This window comes from Trichoplusia ni, unplaced genomic scaffold (assembly GCF_003590095.1).
Source record: "Trichoplusia ni isolate ovarian cell line Hi5 unplaced genomic scaffold, tn1 tig00002171, whole genome shotgun sequence".
Classification (NCBI taxonomy): Eukaryota; Metazoa; Arthropoda; class Insecta; order Lepidoptera; family Noctuidae; genus Trichoplusia; species Trichoplusia ni.
Window position 1 is genome coordinate 1 of NW_020800213.1, and position 18976 is coordinate 18976.

The 18976-nt window shown below is 43.3% G+C and overlaps 1 protein-coding gene across 1 annotated transcript; it reads right to left on the reverse strand.

The window, feature by feature from the left end:
* Positions 1 to 686: 686 nt before the first annotated feature.
* Positions 687 to 18939, reverse strand: LOC113507470 (methionine--tRNA ligase, cytoplasmic). The gene is made up of 18 exons (XM_026890320.1): positions 18690 to 18939; positions 16681 to 16807; positions 15988 to 16141; positions 15427 to 15570; positions 14926 to 15029; positions 14545 to 14667; positions 13895 to 14011; positions 13423 to 13498; positions 12791 to 12918; positions 11907 to 12011; positions 11027 to 11204; positions 7827 to 7991; positions 5479 to 5580; positions 4824 to 4941; positions 3359 to 3429; positions 2778 to 2875; positions 2110 to 2258; positions 687 to 839 (listed from the first exon to the last, which is right to left on the reverse strand). Exons 1-18 carry the CDS (start codon positions 18790 to 18792, stop codon positions 703 to 705), a joined length of 2199 nt encoding a protein of 732 aa, XP_026746121.1. The 5' UTR covers positions 18793 to 18939; the 3' UTR covers positions 687 to 702.
* Between the last annotated feature and the right edge of the window lie 37 nt (positions 18940 to 18976).

An 18976-nucleotide genomic window follows, 5' to 3' on the forward strand; every position in this document is an offset into this window, starting at 1 on the left:
ATTGAAAAAATCTTTTTGTGTTGAATAGAGCCTTAATCGAGGAAGGCTTTAGGCTATAAACCATCACGCTGTGACTAATAGGAGCTAAGATACAATGGAAAATGTGAAAAAAAAACCGGGCAGGTATACCTAAATCATAACTTATATCTTCTACCCACGGGGACGAAGTCCCGGGCAACAGCTAGTTTGGTGATAATTCTGTCGATTATTATACTATTTTGGATAAGGAAGTACCTAATTATGAGTAATTTGTTATTTTTAACACTACATTTTTTTATAACAATCACAAAATGTTAAATATCCCTGAAACAGTTAACTTTCGGCAAATTTATTGCATTTGTGTAAAAGACTACCTAGCTGGAAAGTGTTACTTGTTTAATGACGTCAGATATAAATGTATCTAAGATGACGTCATGTTGGGCCGGCCATAAATGCAAAAACTGAGACAAAGGCAGGGGAATGATGATGTGTATGAAGGATTGCATCGCAGTGCCATACACCGACACAAAAACGCGGATGACGTAGCACGGCGGTTCAGGTTTAGTCAGTAAGAGTCTGACACTAGCCATTTCCTCCCCCGAGGGAGTGGCTGTCGATGAGGATTCCCCCACCTAATAAAAAAGGGGGGAACGCTGATCATGATGGACCCACTGTATCCCGTTTAGCGGAAATACTTGTAGTGAGGCTGTGTAGGCAGTCCACTTACTTGTCTTCTTCCCCCCCCTTGAGCAGCATCCAGGGTTGCTGCGCCTGCATGTGCTGGTTCCCCCTCCGCGACACACTCAGTACGTGGCGGAGAGCCTCCCGCAGCCGCCCGCCTGACAGCTGCTGCACGTACGCTGAGGGCGGGGGGAAAGCATTTACTTAGTCTCTAAGTAGGATATATCATCACTATTATAGTTACCGGCGCGGATCTTGAGCGCTCAGCGGAAGAGTGGGGATCGCTTGCGCATAGTAAAATAAAACGCCAATCAATTGTGCGTACTCGTCGTTTTGAGGTGCATGCAACTGCAGCAAACAACGAATTTCAAGCAATCCCTCATGTCGGCTATGACGCGATGCGCTGCGGGACAATCACTGCACTGTAGTCCGCGCCGCGCCTCACTTCATACCGCTAAAGGGACACAAACAATCACTTCTGCGAAGGTGAAGGTCAGCGCTCAAGATCCATGCCGGTAACTATACATTAAAGAAGCTAATGTTTTAAGCCCCGGATAGGCTAGGGAACATTTTGTCCCGCAACATGACCCACATTGTAAGAGTCCCAGGTCAGTGTTGCACCGTTTGTCACGGAGTGTAGTCGCGTACGCAATGTGCCTTTAAAATGTCTGTAGGGTGTGGATTTTTTTTTTCTTTAAAAAAGACGACTCCCACGCTAAGGAATTTAATCTTTGTGTCGCGGGATGTTTTACAAACATACAAATCACATGCACAAAGACACCCAGACTCAGGACAAGCATATGTGGATCACACAAACGCTTGGCCTACGCGGGGATCGAACGCACAACACATCTCGTTTAGTGGATTTGACTATTGGCATGGTGACCTCAACCGCGTGGCTATCAATGCAGTCAAAATTTCCATTCTTTCTTCAATAAATGTGAAAGTGTGGATGTTTAGATGTTTGTTAGTCAATCACGCAAAATCGTCTGAACGGATTTGGATGAAATTTGGCATACATATAGCCATTGATATGGAAAAGAACATGGGCTATTTTATTACGATTTTCGAAATAGTTCCCGAGAAAAAATTGAAAAGTGTGTAGAAGCTATAAGATCACTAAGGTGATGTATTTCCATGGAAACGGGGACCACCGAACGCTGTAAATTGAAGTCCACGTAGACGGAGTCGCAGGCAACAACTAGCCCCTACTAATATTATAAATGCGAAAGTACATCAGTCCGTCTGTCTGTTATGCTTTCACGTCTAAACCACTCAACTAATTTTAATGAAATTTGGTACCGAGATAGAGTTGACCTTGAGAAAGAACATAGGATAGTTTTTATCCAGGACTTTTGAAGAGTTCTCTTGGAAACGCGATATAACCGACCTCGACGCGGGCGAAGCCGCGGGCGAAAAGCTAGTTATGAATAAATTATCTTCACTGACCCGCAATCTCCCTGTTGACGAGTGCTATGAGTTCCACATCAGCCGCAGACAGAGTGACGTCAGGCACGCGGCCGCCGAACATGTTGCAGCAGAACGTCAGCGAGCGGTGGCAGAAGTTGCCCAGGTTGTTCAGCAACTCCGAGTTGTTCCTGGGAGGGAGAGAGAGGATATGTACACAGGTGACTGGGAAAGAGAACAGTGTGTTTTGTATGGATGTGTTGCGGAGGATAGGAAAATTAACTTTAAAACCACAAATGAAAAGTTAACACGTGTTTTACAGTAAATGACGGCTAAAAAAACTCGCTGTGTCGAATTTTTTAAACAATAATGCACTTTATCAATATATTTTTAAAGTCTATTTTCGAGTGTCATTTATATAATTTATTCGTCATAAAAGAAAATAATACATTGTTTGAAACACTGTGTTGCATTGTGCAGCGGACAGTTATCAATCAAGGCTATATTTAAATAATAATTTTATGCATAGAAATTGTTTTTTTTTTACCAAGAAATCAACAAACGAACAAAGGGAAGCATATGACAAGTGGCTTATCCAATTATGGTCATTAAGAAAGTAAACTATGTAGATTATTGAGAAAATAATTTTCCCATATTACTTTCTTTGGGAACTTAGTTCACATAGTTGAGTTAATCCTTAGTAGTGATACCTGGTCCCCAGCTCGACCCAGCTGAAGTTGGAGTCGGAGGTCTCCGGACGTATGCTCGCCAGGTAGAAGCGCCACACGTCGGATGGGATACCGGTCTCCTGCAACAAACATACAAAGAAATAAATAAATAAATTGTAAGAAAACAAACGTCTTGATAGTCTTTTAGATGCGTTTATTTTTGTAAAACAATTTCTTTAATTTCTTCATACGTCTTCTCGTCTTCCGCTATTTCTCATTTACCCTTCGCTCTCACACGATCCCGCTCTCACTCAGTTTACCATCTTGACACCTAGACCTTTCATCTCCACAATTCGGACTAGAGATACATACAAATGTGAAAGTAAAATCTTATCGTAATATTAGCAGAAAACAGTTACTTATTTAAATTAGTCAATATTTTGAAGTCAACTCCAGAATTATGGAACATTCCTTGTATCGAGGGGAGGTCCACAAGCATTCAAGACATCTAGATTAAGGACAAGCATTCGTGTATCACACAAATGCTTGTCCTACGCGGGAACCAAACCCGAGACACGTCGCACATATTGGTTTTTATTATAATGCAACAATTGCTATATTACCTGTGCGTCAGTCCCGAACACACCAACACCACGAGATTTCGAGAACTTTCCGTCTTCATAGTTCAGATATTCTGAAAGAAAAATACAACATTACAAACAAACAATTAAATAAATATTCCAAAACACAATATTAATACAATTCAAAATCAAAAGTTTTTATTTCAAATAGGCCATTTCTCAGGCACTTTTAAAACGTTACATTTCTGACTCTAGTTGCACGGTTCCAAGTGTCATTATTAAGCGTCTTATGGAGTAGAACCGGCAAGAAACTCCATAACTTACTCTTTTCAAAATAAATATAATAAATTGATGTCTGCAAAAACAGCGTAATTAACACATATTCAGGAATCAGTATTGGGTAGTTTCTCTTAGGGTGTAGGATCCTTTTTAATTAAGATTGTTATAATTACTAAGTTAGCCACAGTTTACGAGCATCGAAATAATACTATCTTAGTCACTAATTATCACTCTAAATACAACTCAGCATGATGGTTCTGTGGCATGGTCACTGACCGCTAGATCAATCCTTACTAATATTAGGAATGTGAAAGTGTGGATGTTTGTTACTCAATCACGCAAAAACGGCTGAACAGGTTTGGATGAAATTTGGCATGAATACATTGATATGGAAAAGAGCATAGGCTGCCTTTTATCCCGATTTTTGAAACAGTTCCCGAGGGAAAATTGAAAAGGTGTATAAAAGCTATAAGATCACTAAGAGGATGTATTTCCATGGAAACGGGGACCACCGAACGCTGTAAACTGAAGTCCGCGCAGACGGAGTCGCGGGCAACAACTAGTAGGTCTAGAGCAGTCTTTCCCAAAGTGGGCGATACCGCCCCCTTGTGGGCGCTGCAGGTCTTATGGGGGCGGTAAGAGACCCAGAAAGAAAATGGGGGCGTTGTAATTGTATGTTACCTACTGCGCTCAGGTTTCAAGTTGCGGGTTATAGTAAAAGTTTTGTTTAGAATTCTCCGTTAATAGGGAGGGTCACAATAGGGATGATGACTGGGTGTAAAAAGAAAAAATCTCATTAATCCCTCAGTTAGATAACTGAAAAGTATGAGACACGAATCTTTTCCTTATTTCAGAAAAACTAGAATTGATAAAGATTAACTGCTTTAAAGTTTAGGAGAGGGGGCTTATGACGTAAGGATATGGTAAAATTTATACTCAATCGTGACGTCACGCGTACGTTTCATTCACTGTAATTTGGTCAATTTATGTTTTCGGGACAAATTAAAAAATACGAATCCGTTATTATACAAAAAACTACAAGACGGACACTGCAAAAATAAATGTCATCATCCCTATTATTAATTAATTTAATTTAAAGTTATAGTGGTTTTGAAATAGGTGAAAAAAGAGGGCGCTAAAAAAATATTTATTCTCAAAGTGGGCAGTAGACAAAATAAGTTTGGAAACCACTGGTCTAGAGGTACGTATGCTACGTTCCGTTCCTCACCGGTCGCGTACAGATGGTTGACGAGCACGTGGCCCTCGTTGACTCCGATCAGGGTCGCCGGGAACATCACCACGTGGAACGGAACGTTGTCCTTAGCCATGAACTGGTATAACTTCACCTGTATGTGGGATGGTGAAAAAAAAAAGATAAAGATACGGATAAGTAAGAGCCGGACTCGGGAGGATTCTGTAAAAATAAGCTAGATATTAATTAATTTGATAAAGAACTAGCTGTCTCAGCAATCGTTTTTTTTTTTGCCAATTAGTTCTAGGGAATGAAAATAAAATAGGGCTATGAAAAAAATATGTTAGATTTTATATAACAGAATGTTGAATTTTATATAACAGATTCGGTTTTTTTATAGCGGCAACGAAAATAAATTATTGCCATAGGTTTGCAGGTTCAGGCTGGTGACCGACAAACGGACGGACAGCGGTATCTTATTAATTGGAAACTGTTTACGTTTCGGGTACAGAACCCGAAAAATAACCAACCTAAATTATAAAAATAACTATTTTTTTTGAACATCTTAGGCAAATCCAGTCTCATAGCAAAAATTTATTGATCACACAAACAGCTTAAGTGTGTACTGAACCCTTGATACATCGCGTCTTGTTCTGTACCACTCAGCTCTCCGTGCAGTAATTGTACTCACATCATACTCCTTGTCTGGTTTCCACCACTTCTCGAACTCGTGGGTGGCGTTTTGCGTGATGCTCAGGTAGCCGATGGGCGCGTCGAACCATACGTAGAATACCTGGACAATTATAAACATTTTTAAATTAATAAACAATGGAATAGGGATGCTGACTGGGTTAAAAAGGTAAAAATCTAATAAATCCCTCAGTTACATAATTGAAAAGTATTAGAAACGTAATTTTGCCTGTTTCAGAGAATTAAAATTGACAAAGAATAACTGGTTTAAAGTTTACCTGTGTGTACCCACCTTGTTAGTGAACCCCGCGACAGGCACGGGCACGCCCCACTTGAGGTCCCGGGTGACGGCGCGCGGCCGCAGCGGCTCCCGCAGCCACGCTACAGTTACCCCTGCAGCTGTCTGTACCCACCTTGTTAGTGAACCCTGCGACAGGCACGGGCACGCCCCACTTGAGGTCCCGGGTGACGGCGCGCGGCCGCAGCGGCTCCCGCAGCCACGCTACAGTTACCCCTGCAGCTGTCTGTACCCACCTTGTTAGTGAACCCTGCGACAGGCACGGGCACGCCCCACTTGAGGTCCCGGGTGACGGCGCGCGGCCGCAGCGGCTCCCGCAGCCACGCTACAGTTACCCCTGCAGCTGTCTGTACCCACCTTGTTAGTGAACCCTGCGACAGGCACGGGCACGCCCCACTTGAGGTCCCGGGTGACGGCGCGCGGCCGCAGCGGCTCCCGCAGCCACGCTACAGTTACCCCTGCAGCTGTCTGTACCCACCTTGTTAGTGAACCCTGCGACAGGCACGGGCACGCCCCACTTGAGGTCCCGGGTGACGGCGCGCGGCCGCAGCGGCTCCCGCAGCCACGCTACAGTTACCCCTGCAGCTGTCTGTACCCACCTTGTTAGTGAACCCCGCGACAGGCACGGGCACGCCCCACTTGAGGTCCCGGGTGACGGCGCGCGGCCGCAGCGGCTCCCGCAGCCACGCTACAGTTACCCCTGCAGCTGTCTGTACCCACCTTGTTAGTGAACCCTGCGACAGGCACGGGCACGCCCCACTTGAGGTCCCGGGTGACGGCGCGCGGCCGCAGCGGCTCCCGCAGCCACGCTACAGTTACCCCTGCAGCTGTCTGTACCCACCTTGTTAGTGAACCCTGCGACAGGCACGGGCACGCCCCACTTGAGGTCCCGGGTGACGGCGCGCGGCCGCAGCGGCTCCCGCAGCCACGCTACAGTTACCCCTGCAGCTGTCTGTACCCACCTTGTTAGTGAACCCTGCGACAGGCACGGGCACGCCCCACTTGAGGTCCCGGGTGACGGCGCGCGGCCGCAGCGGCTCCCGCAGCCACGCTACAGTTACCCCTGCAGCTGTCTGTACCCACCTTGTTAGTGAACCCTGCGACAGGCACGGGCACGCCCCACTTGAGGTCCCGGGTGACAGCGCGCGGCCGCAGCGGCTCCCGCAGCCACGCTACAGTTACCCCTGCAGCTGTCTGTACCCACCTTGTTAGTGAACCCTGCGACAGGCACGGGCACGCCCCACTTGAGGTCCCGGGTGACGGCGCGCGGCCGCAGCGGCTCCCGCAGCCACGCTACAGTTACCCCTGCAGCTGTCTGTACCCACCTTGTTAGTGAACCCTGCGACAGGCACGGGCACGCCCCACTTGAGGTCCCGGGTGACGGCGCGCGGCCGCAGCAGCTCCCGCAGCCACGCTACAGTTACCCCTGCAGCTGTCTGTACCCACCTTGTTAGTGAACCCTGCGACAGGCACGGGCACGCCCCACTTGAGGTCCCGGGTGACGGCGCGCGGCCGCAGCGGCTCCCGCAGCCACGCTACAGTTACCCCTGCAGCTGTCTGTACCCACCTTGTTAGTGAACCCTGCGACAGGCACGGGCACGCCCCACTTGAGGTCCCGGGTGACGGCGCGCGGCCGCAGCGGCTCCCGCAGCCACGCTACAGTTACCCCTGCAGCTGTCTGTACCCACCTTGTTAGTGAACCCTGCGACAGGCACGGGCACGCCCCACTTGAGGTCCCGGGTGACGGCGCGCGGCCGCAGCGGCTCCCGCAGCCACGCTACAGTTACCCCTGCAGCTGTCTGTACCCACCTTGTTAGTGAACCCTGCGACAGGCACGGGCACGCCCCACTTGAGGTCCCGGGTGACGGCGCGCGGCCGCAGCGGCTCCCGCAGCCACGCTACAGTTACCCCTGCAGCTGTCTGTACCCACCTTGTTAGTGAACCCTGCGACAGGCACGGGCACGCCCCACTTGAGGTCCCGGGTGACGGCGCGCGGCCGCAGCGGCTCCCGCAGCCACGCTACAGTTACCCCTGCAGCTGTCTGTACCCACCTTGTTAGTGAACCCTGCGACAGGCACGGGCACGCCCCACTTGAGGTCCCGGGTGACGGCGCGCGGCCGCAGCGGCTCCCGCAGCCACGCGCGGCACACGGCCCGCGCCGGCCCCGACCAGCCCGCCTGCGACACAGACACCCAGCTGCGGATGGCGGGCTCCAGCTAACGGGGCAGGGTGATAATAAATGGGCTGAATAAATTAGGTATAAACTTAGGCAAACTACACAACTGCAAATTTCTACATATTTATGACTTAGTAACCGATACATAGACGTACAAACGTAGCCAATTCTGACAGCTAGCTTTACTCCAGTAATGAAGGATGTTCCTTAGTTTAGATTTTACGATTCCTATTAAATTAAATTAAATTAAAATACGTTTATTTTCAGGTATACACCCATATTTACACAAAATGATGGTCCTAACGAAATAAAAAAGAGTGTGCAAAAATGATTTCGATAGGTATGTCGCTTAGTTCCCGAGATATTGAGTTTTTAAGTTTTCACCGGAGTTCGGTGCAGTGACGTCACAGGTCATATACTTTCGCAGTACGTTGCGCTCTCGAGTACGGTTTACTGCAAAATCGCTCAAATACTACTCGAAATGTCGACTTCAAATACAAGAAAATCATGTGTTGTGCGCAAATTTTACTGGAAATGTTATTTCTTGGTTCCGACGGTAATTAAATAACTGTTTGTCTAATAATGACTGAAAGTTTTCATACATACTTCTTTTCTGAGTCGGTTTAAGCACTAAAATCTTCTCCTGAATGTAACAAATACATATCTGGAAACCGCAGCCAAATTGCTTCAGTCAAACGCGAGATAATCGCGGACATACATAAAAACAATCTAACTGAGAACCTTCTTTTTTGAAGTCGCTTAAACACGAGAGAAATGGCTGAAAGCTATGAATAATTTGGATTCATTTGGAGACAAATGCTAGATAATTTTGGCGAAAGCAAATTGACAATCCATTATGTTATTTGTATAATATTTTTCTAATGTTTCTCTAAAATATAACCGCGATTTCAACACCATCCAGTCAAAATAACAAAAAATAAAGTCTTTATTTCAAATTGGCCGTTTTCCAGGTACTTTTAAAGGTTTTCCCACATTTATCGACGCCGAATCGGCTTCAACCGTCATCACCACACCACTCGACTTATCGCCGATCGCCGATCAGCTGTTGCTATTGATGTTGACATGCTATCGGCAGCCCGCAGACCTCTGTTCACTTTCGTTCGGCAGGTTTATTAAACTGCCGTCATGATAGGCATAGTTTTAAATTTAAATCAACTGCCCTTCATTCATCGGCTGTTGTAAATAGCAGGATCGGGGCCCAGATAATCGACAAACGGCTCGTTTCGCCGTCGGCCGGCTTTGCGACGCGTCGTGCGAACCAATGCGAATGGTCTTAGTAACACCCAATGACGTCAGTTCAGACGCCAGTCATTAGCTCAGGGTGGGGCAGCAGTCCACCTATCACCTTCCTTTCCCTGGATTTTTATTCAGTGAATGATGTTGGTGGTTGGTAGACCACCCGCTGGCTATACAGAAGCGGGTGCGCCCGCACCGTGCGGGTGCGGGTAAAACAAGTTGGTCAGCGAGTATGCGAACCGGGACACAGTATGAGTCGAACTTGGTAATTGGTGAGAGGAAAGAAACTTACATGTGCTGGATGGCGTTCGCGCACGTTGTTGCATGCCTGCGATGCTGTTCCCCTACGCGTAGGTTGCACGCACGAAAAAACATGACTCATGCGGCGTTACCTCGCTCTGAGACGTTCCATTTAAGACTTGAAATGCAAGCGAGAGCGCGGATAGGGCGACAAAGAGGCACAAACAGCCGCGTTCGGCAGCGTTCGACATTGTAAAAAAAAACAATTACGTAATTGTATTTATGCGTACTTACAAATAAATGTAAAGGGATAAAATTAAAATTTTCTTTTGAAAAATGCAACAGTTCCATCATTATCTTTTTATGACGTTGTCACGTTCAACTATCGTCAGTAAACGTAAGACTTTACAGACAACCGATGTTTTGGATATAGCGACGCTCTTAGTGAATTATTTTAACTTAAAAATTGCGGAGAGGCACGGTGATGCGGTAGTTCGAAAAGTTGGCAAAGTTCCGAATCCGTGTGGCTGTACGCGCCGCGATTGGTGCGGGCGGCGACTCTTCCTTCCTTTTTCAGGATACTGTATCGAGATAGGAGGGAAAGGGAAGGATAGCCAACTCATACTGTGCGATCACGGAAGTAATAAAATACGCGTTTGGAAATTATAGAAGTGAATTACTAATTCGCGATCAAGATTTTAGAAAAAAAAACTTGCGCGAGCACTTCTTCTACACAATTATTTTTTGATTCAGCGATCCTCGTTCTGTGCTCTTTGTATACACAGGCCGCTTAGACGATTATAGCTCATGGTTGAGCCACGTTTTGTCCCGCCGCGCGCCGTAACGTCCGGAATGATCGTTCAATTGGACAGTCGTACATAGTTACGCAAGAAAAAAAGCGAGCGCAGTTTTACCGCTGGGATAAAATTGCAATTCCGAAATCATGATCAGATCCACCACTTCCATCTCCACTTTCTTACAGATATTATGATTGTTGTTAGTTAAGCTGCTCAAAGGTCAGGGCCAGGGTGGGGCAAGCGCCCCAGCTTGACCCGGTGTTGCTACGCCCATGGTAACACCCTTATTACTTAGACGTAGAGGCTTATTTGACCGGTGTCAGCGGATTTCGCTTCAATAAACGTGGGAAGACCCTTAAATGCTATAATATTGACTCTAGATGCACTATTGTACAATATCTTCTTATCCAACAGTTCCCCCCTTTTCAATTTTTTGTTAACCCAGATAAGCCTGAAACTATTTTAGTCTTAGAAAGCTGGAAGTTTTTTATATATTCTTAATTATGGCTCCATTATTTCAGGACAAACAATAAAAAAAAGTGTCCCTCGGAAAAGCTGAAAAATTACATCTCATATATGGGTCGGTCGGCTTTAACTTGGTTAAAATAAATAAAATAATGGGACTAGATGTCTTTATTTTTGTAGGTTCATCTGGGCACTCTCATGACCACCCACTCCCTCAGGAGAGGAAATGGCTAGTGTCAGACTCTTACCGACTAAACCTGAAGTGCTAAACCTTTGGTGTCGGTGCGATCCTTCATACAAACAGTTCCAGGCTCACCTGCCCCAGCTCGATGAACAGCTGCTGGCTGGGCCTGACCACTGGCTCAGTGGCGCAGACCTTACACCGCGGGGATATGAGTTCGATCGCGTTGATGAGCTTCCCGCACTTGTCGCACTGGTCGCCGCGCGCGTCCGGGTACAGGCAGCCCGGGTGAGGACACGTGCCTTCTACGAATCTAGGAAGGAACGGGAGAAGAATTAGAAAATGGTCTTCTTTTTCTTGAAAGACTGAAGGATATAACTATCCTGTCATATTTAATGGGACAGGCCACGCACAGTGGGTTTGGCGTGGTGACCTCAACAACTAATAAATAGGACACGCAGGATATAACTGTCTCATGTGTCATATTTGATTATTTTTATTGTTTAAGTATTGTGTCTATTGGGGACAGAGAAATGGTTAAGTTACGTTTTGCCTAAATCTAGTGGCTTGTATGATATTGTCATAAAAATAAATATGTAATGGATGAATTTGAATTGCTGGTCATCCACCTCGGGAGATTAGTTGGTATAACGATTGGTGCTTTGAGCCAATAAACGCAAGTCATTGCATTACAATTACAATTCCACTTGAAACCAGTTATATTTAACTGTTTTTATTCTAGCTTACATTAAGATTTTTTTTACAATAACATCTTAAGCATCAAAATTATACCATTACAGTAAAAAGCATATGTTTGATCAACAAATGCTTGATCGAAGCCTATCTGTCTTGTGGTCCTTGTGGATGTCACTTAAATATTTTTCAAACCACTTGCGACAGAAGGATTAAATACCAAAGCCCGTTCAAGTCAATTTAAAACAACAATAAACAAATATACTCTTTAATAACCTAAACTTACTTTACCCTAAACAAATAATAAGGTATGACTACAGACCTGTCGGCGAGGAACCTGTCGCACTTCTGGCAGAGCAGCTGGTCGACGGTCTGCGAGCTCACGAAGCCGTTGTCGCGCAGCTTCAGGAACATGCGCTGGGCGATCCTGACGGGAACAGTGTTCAACAGGTTACTAGCCACTATGTGTCAGGATGTGCATGTTGCTGGGTTATACATGTCCGGCAACTGGACACAAGCCTTCTATGAGAAGGTTTGAGCATTGGTCACTAGTATAAAGCAAGCGATTTAAGATTTTAATTATTTTTTTTTGTTAGGAAATGGAATGATAGCCTGTGCAGCGGTAACAAACATATACACACATAGATATACAAACACACTCACAGACTTTCATATTATTTATTTAAATACTTACAACTATCATTACAGAAATTATATCCCAATACGATAGTGTAGATACGAGTACATCTCTATTCATATTACTTAACAGTCTTACATATTATCCTTACAGTTATTATATTAAATTCTCTTCGGTTACATGTAAAAAGATCTATCTTTTCGGCGACTAGATTTAATGTGTGCAGAGTTCTTATTAGTGGTGTGGTGTCTAATAACTTAGTTAATAATATGGGAAGAGACTCGGTCCTTTTTAAAGGTTTACACGTGGACACAGGTTCATATTAGACTGTTGGTCTAGTTGTTAGTGGCCCTGACTGCTATCCTGGAAGTCGTGGGTTCGGTCCTAATGCACAAATGTCTGTGCGATGAGCACGATTATTTGTTCTGTGTCTGGGTGTCATTTATCATTATGTTATGTATTTAGAGACAAATAAGTATGTTTACCAGTTGTCTAGTACTCATAATACAAGCTTAATTTGACACTAGATGGCGTTGTCTGAAAGTTGTGGAATAATATTATCTACTAACTCAGTCTGTTGCGGCGTGCTGGTCCTGCCGAAGTAGTCGAACCCGATATCGAACCAGCGATACACGGCGCTGTGGATCTCGAAGTACTTGTCGCAGATCTCACGCGGGGACACGCCTTCCTCTAGCGCCTGGGGGACAATTATTACAGTTGTTGTAAAAGGAGTTTAATCGAGGTATGAAGATTTTTTTATAATTATGAGGGTAAAGTAATTGCGTGATTTGAAAATTCCTAGATTTACTTGATTTCAAAAAAATATAATTATATTCGTATTTTTTTTATTCACCAATTAATATTCAATAAAATTCACAAACCGGTGTCATTTCATTTGGAACATAATGTTTGACAAATGTATTTTTTTGTTAAACTAGAAACACGTCATGTGTCGTCGAGAGAGATACTTTCGACGGTCTAGCTAATACGATTTACGAGATACTACCTAGTTACAGACGCATGACACACATGAACAGACAGCGGTGTCTCTAATATATAATAATAACCGAAAAAGTCCAAGATTTCCTTATATAACATTTAAATTGTAATTCCGTTATCCTCTCTGCCTACCGACCAATAGGTCAGTTCATTTTATAGTGCCTCAGAAATCCGGCCTGGCCTATTGGCCTCACATACTGACCTTAGTCTCGGTGGCGGTTCCGTACTCGTCCGTACCGGATATGAACAGCGTGTTGTAGTCGCAGAGCCGGCAGTACCTGTACAAGTATATTAAAGTAATATAGCAAAGATTATAAGTTTCTTCACTGTTTATTAATAATAAGTAACATCACGTTTGTGTTAAACTCTTTACAAGTGATTTTAGATGTTAAAAAATTGACTATTGCACTGAACATTCCAACATAAATATTATATCATATGAAACTGATTTAACTCTCCGACACTAATTTAATCTCTCTTGTTTAATCTTATATCTTCAAATCGATCATATTTCCATCTCCCCCCTTCCCCTCCGATCTGCAACAATTTCCTCATCCTCCCCACAAATCCTTCGCATTCCTACATTCTCCCCAAAACTCCTCCCAAACCCCCCCTTTCTCCTCCCTCCTCCAAATTCCCCCAACCTCCTCACAAATCCGCCTCCATGCCCTCACCTGGCGAAGATATCAGCGGAGAGCACACATCCGATGATGTTCCCGAGATGAGGCACGTTGTTGACGTACGGGAGCGCTGACGTTATCAACACGTTCTTACGGCCCTTCACTGGTAAACTGGGGGACAAACAAACATACACTGTAAGTAAATTAATAATACATGTTTTTGGCATCGTCATTTCATTATTAAAGAGAGGAGAATTATGAAAGCAAAACTAAAAAAAATAATTAATGCTAAGAATACTTGCAAATATGTTTTATAACAGTTAACATTGGCTTGACGATGTGAACAAGCAAACATAAGCATTATTAATTATATATTATAAACACGAAAAAAATGAGATGATAACGACTAACGAAAATATGCCTTACCGCCTTACAATCAAACAAGGCATTAAAAAATTCATCGTGCCCAAAAGGCCGGCAGCATTGCCACGTTGAATGGCAATGCTAATCCTCTGAGCTAAGTAGAAGTCAGCCAGCATTTTTAGTTACATTACATCTACGTCTAACATAACGACTGTCTTCTTTTTTTTTGGGGGAAATCCGCGGGGTAGTGAGGAGTTCGCTGAACGACTATATTAGTTCAACCTTACTACCTAACAATACAGATGCTATCACATTACCAACTCCCTCCCACCCCCACTCACACTATATCCCGGTGTTCCAGCGGCGTCTGCAGCCTCTCCCGCCCGTGGCTCCAGTTGTCCCGCGCGGTCTCCAACTCCTCAGGAGTGGGACCTGCCTCTACTGCCGCGCCCTCGTCTGGAGACCTGCTCATAAGGAAGAGATAGGGACTGAATAATAGCGGGTTTTACAAACATTCAAGTCACACACACAAATACACGCAAACTTTATGGGACGAAATGACAGCAATTTCTAATTAAAAGGATCAACAAAATCGGTTCATCCAGTCTTAACATTATAAAGCAACAAACATAAAACAAAAATACAGACGAATTGAGAAACTTCTCTTTTTTAAAGACGAGAAGAAAAGAGATGAATAATCTAGTTTTTATTTATGTCCATACCCGCCTGGTGTGCAGGTGGCCAGGCTGGGCAGCTGCGGGATCCCGAGCGCGGAGGTCGCGCCGAACGGACCCGTCGGAGACCCGCCCCACTGTGCTATAGCTTCCTGGAACAATCATTATTATTCACAACTGTTACAACCCTGTTAGGCTAAACCTTCCATTTTACACGTAGGTAAATATAGTGATCTGGGGGACATTTTCTAATTATTTTGCTACTATGAAAGCATTAAAATTTATAAGAAATTTAATTCTTGTGTCGAGGGGGTTTGCCAATCATTCAAGTCACATGCACAATCACACCCAGACTCAAGACAAGCATACGTCAATCGCAAAAATGCTTGTCCTACGCGGAGTTCGAACCCGCAACACGACGAGCCCAGTGGTTTTGGCGTGGTTACCTCTAAGCTATCCGTGCAGTCAGTCATCATGACTTTCTAGCACGACTCAGGAAACGGGTTGGAGGGTGCAAGGAATTGGGTCCACTACATCATAAGTACTGACCTGCACAGCCTTGGAGGCCGCGAGCTCGTCGCTCCAGCGCAGCAGATGCGCGCAGTCCGCGAGGAAGGCCGCCTTCAGGTCGGGGCTGTGCCACAGCGGGAACACGCTGCTGTACACCGACACGTCCGCCGCTGATAACTTGTCCTGCACACAAACGTATAGACTCAATGTTCAATATATTGCAATAGGCTCACGAAACTCTCGAGAGGTAAGTTCAATTTCAAATTCTCCTGTAATTTATCGTTTTCGAATTCAATGAGCAAGGATATCTGATAGATAATAGAATAATATTGATCTCCCTGTTTGAATTGGAAAGTGGGGCCGAATTTTCTCTAGATTTCTGCGTAGTTGCTTAGCGGAGAGTTTTTAAAAACCAGTAGCCTACCACCACTTCCAAATTCAATTCAATTCGTATGTTGCGTCAACAACTGCAACCATCTTACTTAAGGAAGTAGTGGTTTCTTTCTTTGATCTAGCAAAAAATAGGCGATGTATGCGAAGAACATATCCAAAACATATGTGCTAGAGCGTAAAAGGCGCTGGTGATCATTTGGTACTCACCCCTAATATGTACTGGTGTTTCTCCAGCATGGTGTCGAGCGTGGCCAGCAGCGCCTGCAGCGCCTGGCGCAGATCGGAGGACACTGTCTTGCAGCTGAGCACCGAGGCCACTGCCGGCTGCAGCCGTGTGGCCTCCCACTCCTGGATCTGTTGGCTGAAGGAGGGGGGAAGCTGGGTTAATGGTACTGTACAAGTACAGGCTACGGGCTCGGGGGTTATGGGTGATGACCAGATGGATTAACTAAATATTATATTCTTTGATAGAGGAGATAAAGAGTAAATTTAGTTGAAAAACATTCTTCTTTCAAAAATTTGGCAGAAATAATTTTAATTTGTTTTTTACATATCACACTTCCAGATTCGTTTTCTCCAGAATTCATTCTTGTTCTTAGGGTCTAAACAGACAAACCGCATTTCAACTTCGATCCAACGTTCTGTCAGCAGTCGTGTCAACTGCATTCAAACTGCATCCGAACTGCAAATTTGCAGTTGGAATGCAGTCCGCCTGTCTAGAGCTTTAGGAAGTCTCCAGCAAGAAACAATCTTTGCAAGATGCTACATGCTTAAATACCAATATAACAGCTAATAAGTAAAATAGAATAAAGATCAACCCCCACAATCAAGACACATTCATCAAATCCACCCACAAAAAAACATTTCTCTTCAAACTCTTAGACCCTACTTAATCCTTACCACTGTCCATTATCAGAGAGATCAAGAACTGGGAACAAGTACTGCGCCGCGGCGTTGCTCGAAAAGAAGGCGAGCGTGTCGTCCACCGCCAGCAGGGGCAGCTGGCGCGGGCCTGCGAATACATCGTCTGCAATCACAGACCAGAGCTCAGTGCCAAACCCAGTTAGTTGTCAGAAGTGTAGGTTAAGGTGACATGAAGCAAGAAGTTTTATAGGTGTAGGAAAGCAGTAGCAAGCTTATATGCAGTTTTATTAATGGGTTAAATAAATTAGTGAGTTTGTTCATTACTCTTTTTTAGGAAAATAATTCTCCCGCCTAATGGGATTTAATCCTTGTATCATGGGGGGTTTTACAAACATTCAAGCCACATAATACATCAGAATATCTCTGTATATTTTTGTACTTGAAAATGAAAAAAACAGATTAGATTATTACTCATGTCTATTTGAAAACTGTGGAATTCAGATCCTGTAAGGTTTGTAATACTTTTATTAATTTATGGCAATAGATTTAAGAGCTTTTCAATGAAAAATACCCAAAAATAAAATAAGCGACATGCATACAGCAGAACACATATAATAAAGTTACAGAAAAAACTTTAATACATAATCTTACTATGTTAAAAAAGATAAAAGTTTAAAAACAATCTCTCTTATATAATACAAGAGTTTAAGGTTAAAAACAAAAGATTATCTTTAGCATAAAATAAACAAATACATAGCAACTATCTTGCAATCTTACAGATATACTAGCTGTTGCCCGCGACTTCGTCCGCGTGGTTAGAATAAATTGCGGCTATAACTTGAGATTTAAACTATCCTATCTCTCAAGTTGGATCGAACTGCACATGGTGTGCGAATTTTATTATAATTGGTTAAGTGGTTTAGGAGTCCATTGAGGACAAACATTGTGACACGAGATTTATATATATTAAGATTATTGGCAACTTTTTGTGATTTAAAATGCAGTTTTTTGACTATGATATTTCACTTCAATACCTAAATTATGAACTTGCTGACAAAAGCAATAGGGTAATGTAAATAAACGATTCAGTCCGTCTGATAGACTTCCTAAAGAAAATGGATTCATATTTGTTCTTTAAGCGTTTTGAGTCTGTCAACTTTTTGACTGGTGTGATAGAGTGAAAAATACCTATTGAATATGAAAATACGTATTAATAGGAAAGCTGTCTGACTGACTATGACAACTACTCTATTGCACATATCTAATTGTTGTTAGAAGCACCCATGTGTGCTCCACTCTGTGTGTGTATGATTGACAGGGATGGTTTATAATTTTATTGTAACTTTATTTGTGTGCGACATTGACATACAAATGAAAGTTGTGTTATAAACAGGAGTTACCCAATGAGGTTTCTGTGCATGTGTACTAAAGTTTTAATTGTCTGTAAATGGTTTGATAATATTCGAGATATGTACATAAAATATTGAGATTGGATATCAATATTAAGGGTTAAAGAAAAATATGACAAGAGAATTTACAACCATCTTTTAATAACTCAATTTGTCAGCAAGCTGTCACGGCAGTTGTTTCAAGTTGACCGAGTCTGTGTTTTTAATAGTATTCTTATTTTAAATAGAGGATGTCTTCTCAAGGATATGTTTACTAGAAAATGATGCAATAAATATACTTTGTAAGAAATAAATGTACATATATTTTGTAAGAAAAAAAGCTATACAACAGACAATAGCTTATGAGATTCCAATTGCATTTTTGACTACGTCTAGAATACTCTTTTGTTTTCAAGGTTATATTTAAATTCGAGTAATTTAGAGACATATTTTAAATAATAGTTTATCACAACAGGCAAATGTTTTTGTTTCCTTTTAATATGAAATCGTATCGTAATTACATGTGAAATGTTTTTTAAATGTGAGAAGCATATAGTGGCTTAGAATGAGTAACATGAAACATACACATAACAAGCGAAAGACTTAAAAACGCATGTTTTTTTTTATTTACTATGACTAAGAGGAAAATACACCTACCGTCGAACGAAGCACTGACAAGTTCCACTTTCTTCCCAGCTAAATTAGCCGCAATAAGCAGCTTTAACGTGGAAGTATTGTTTTCATTTGTGTAAATCTTCATTTTAATACAATTTTCAGTCTTAAACGTAATCTTAAAATCAATAACAATTTTCCATAACCTATAACCTACCCAGCTGGCAGAAAACTAAATTTTGTGCGAATTTGTAAGCCTAGCATAGTCTTTCTTTTACTATACAACTGGAGTTCGAGAATAAGAGATATGCACTATGCTAATGAAATTTTAT

Excerpts from the sequence above, each read along its gene's own strand:
- LOC113507470 (XM_026890320.1), bottom strand. The coding sequence starts at position 18,792 with ATGAAGATTTACACAAATGAAAACAATACTTCCACGTTAAAGCTGCTT. Across the intron at positions 7,992-11,026 it reads TGTTCATCGAGCTGGGGCAG|CTGGAGCCCGCCATCCGCAG; the intron begins GTGAGCCTGGAA and ends CTGCCCCGTTAG. Across the intron at positions 2,876-3,358 it reads TGTTCGGGACTGACGCACAG|GAGACCGGTATCCCATCCGA; the intron begins GTAATATAGCAA and ends TGTTTGTTGCAG.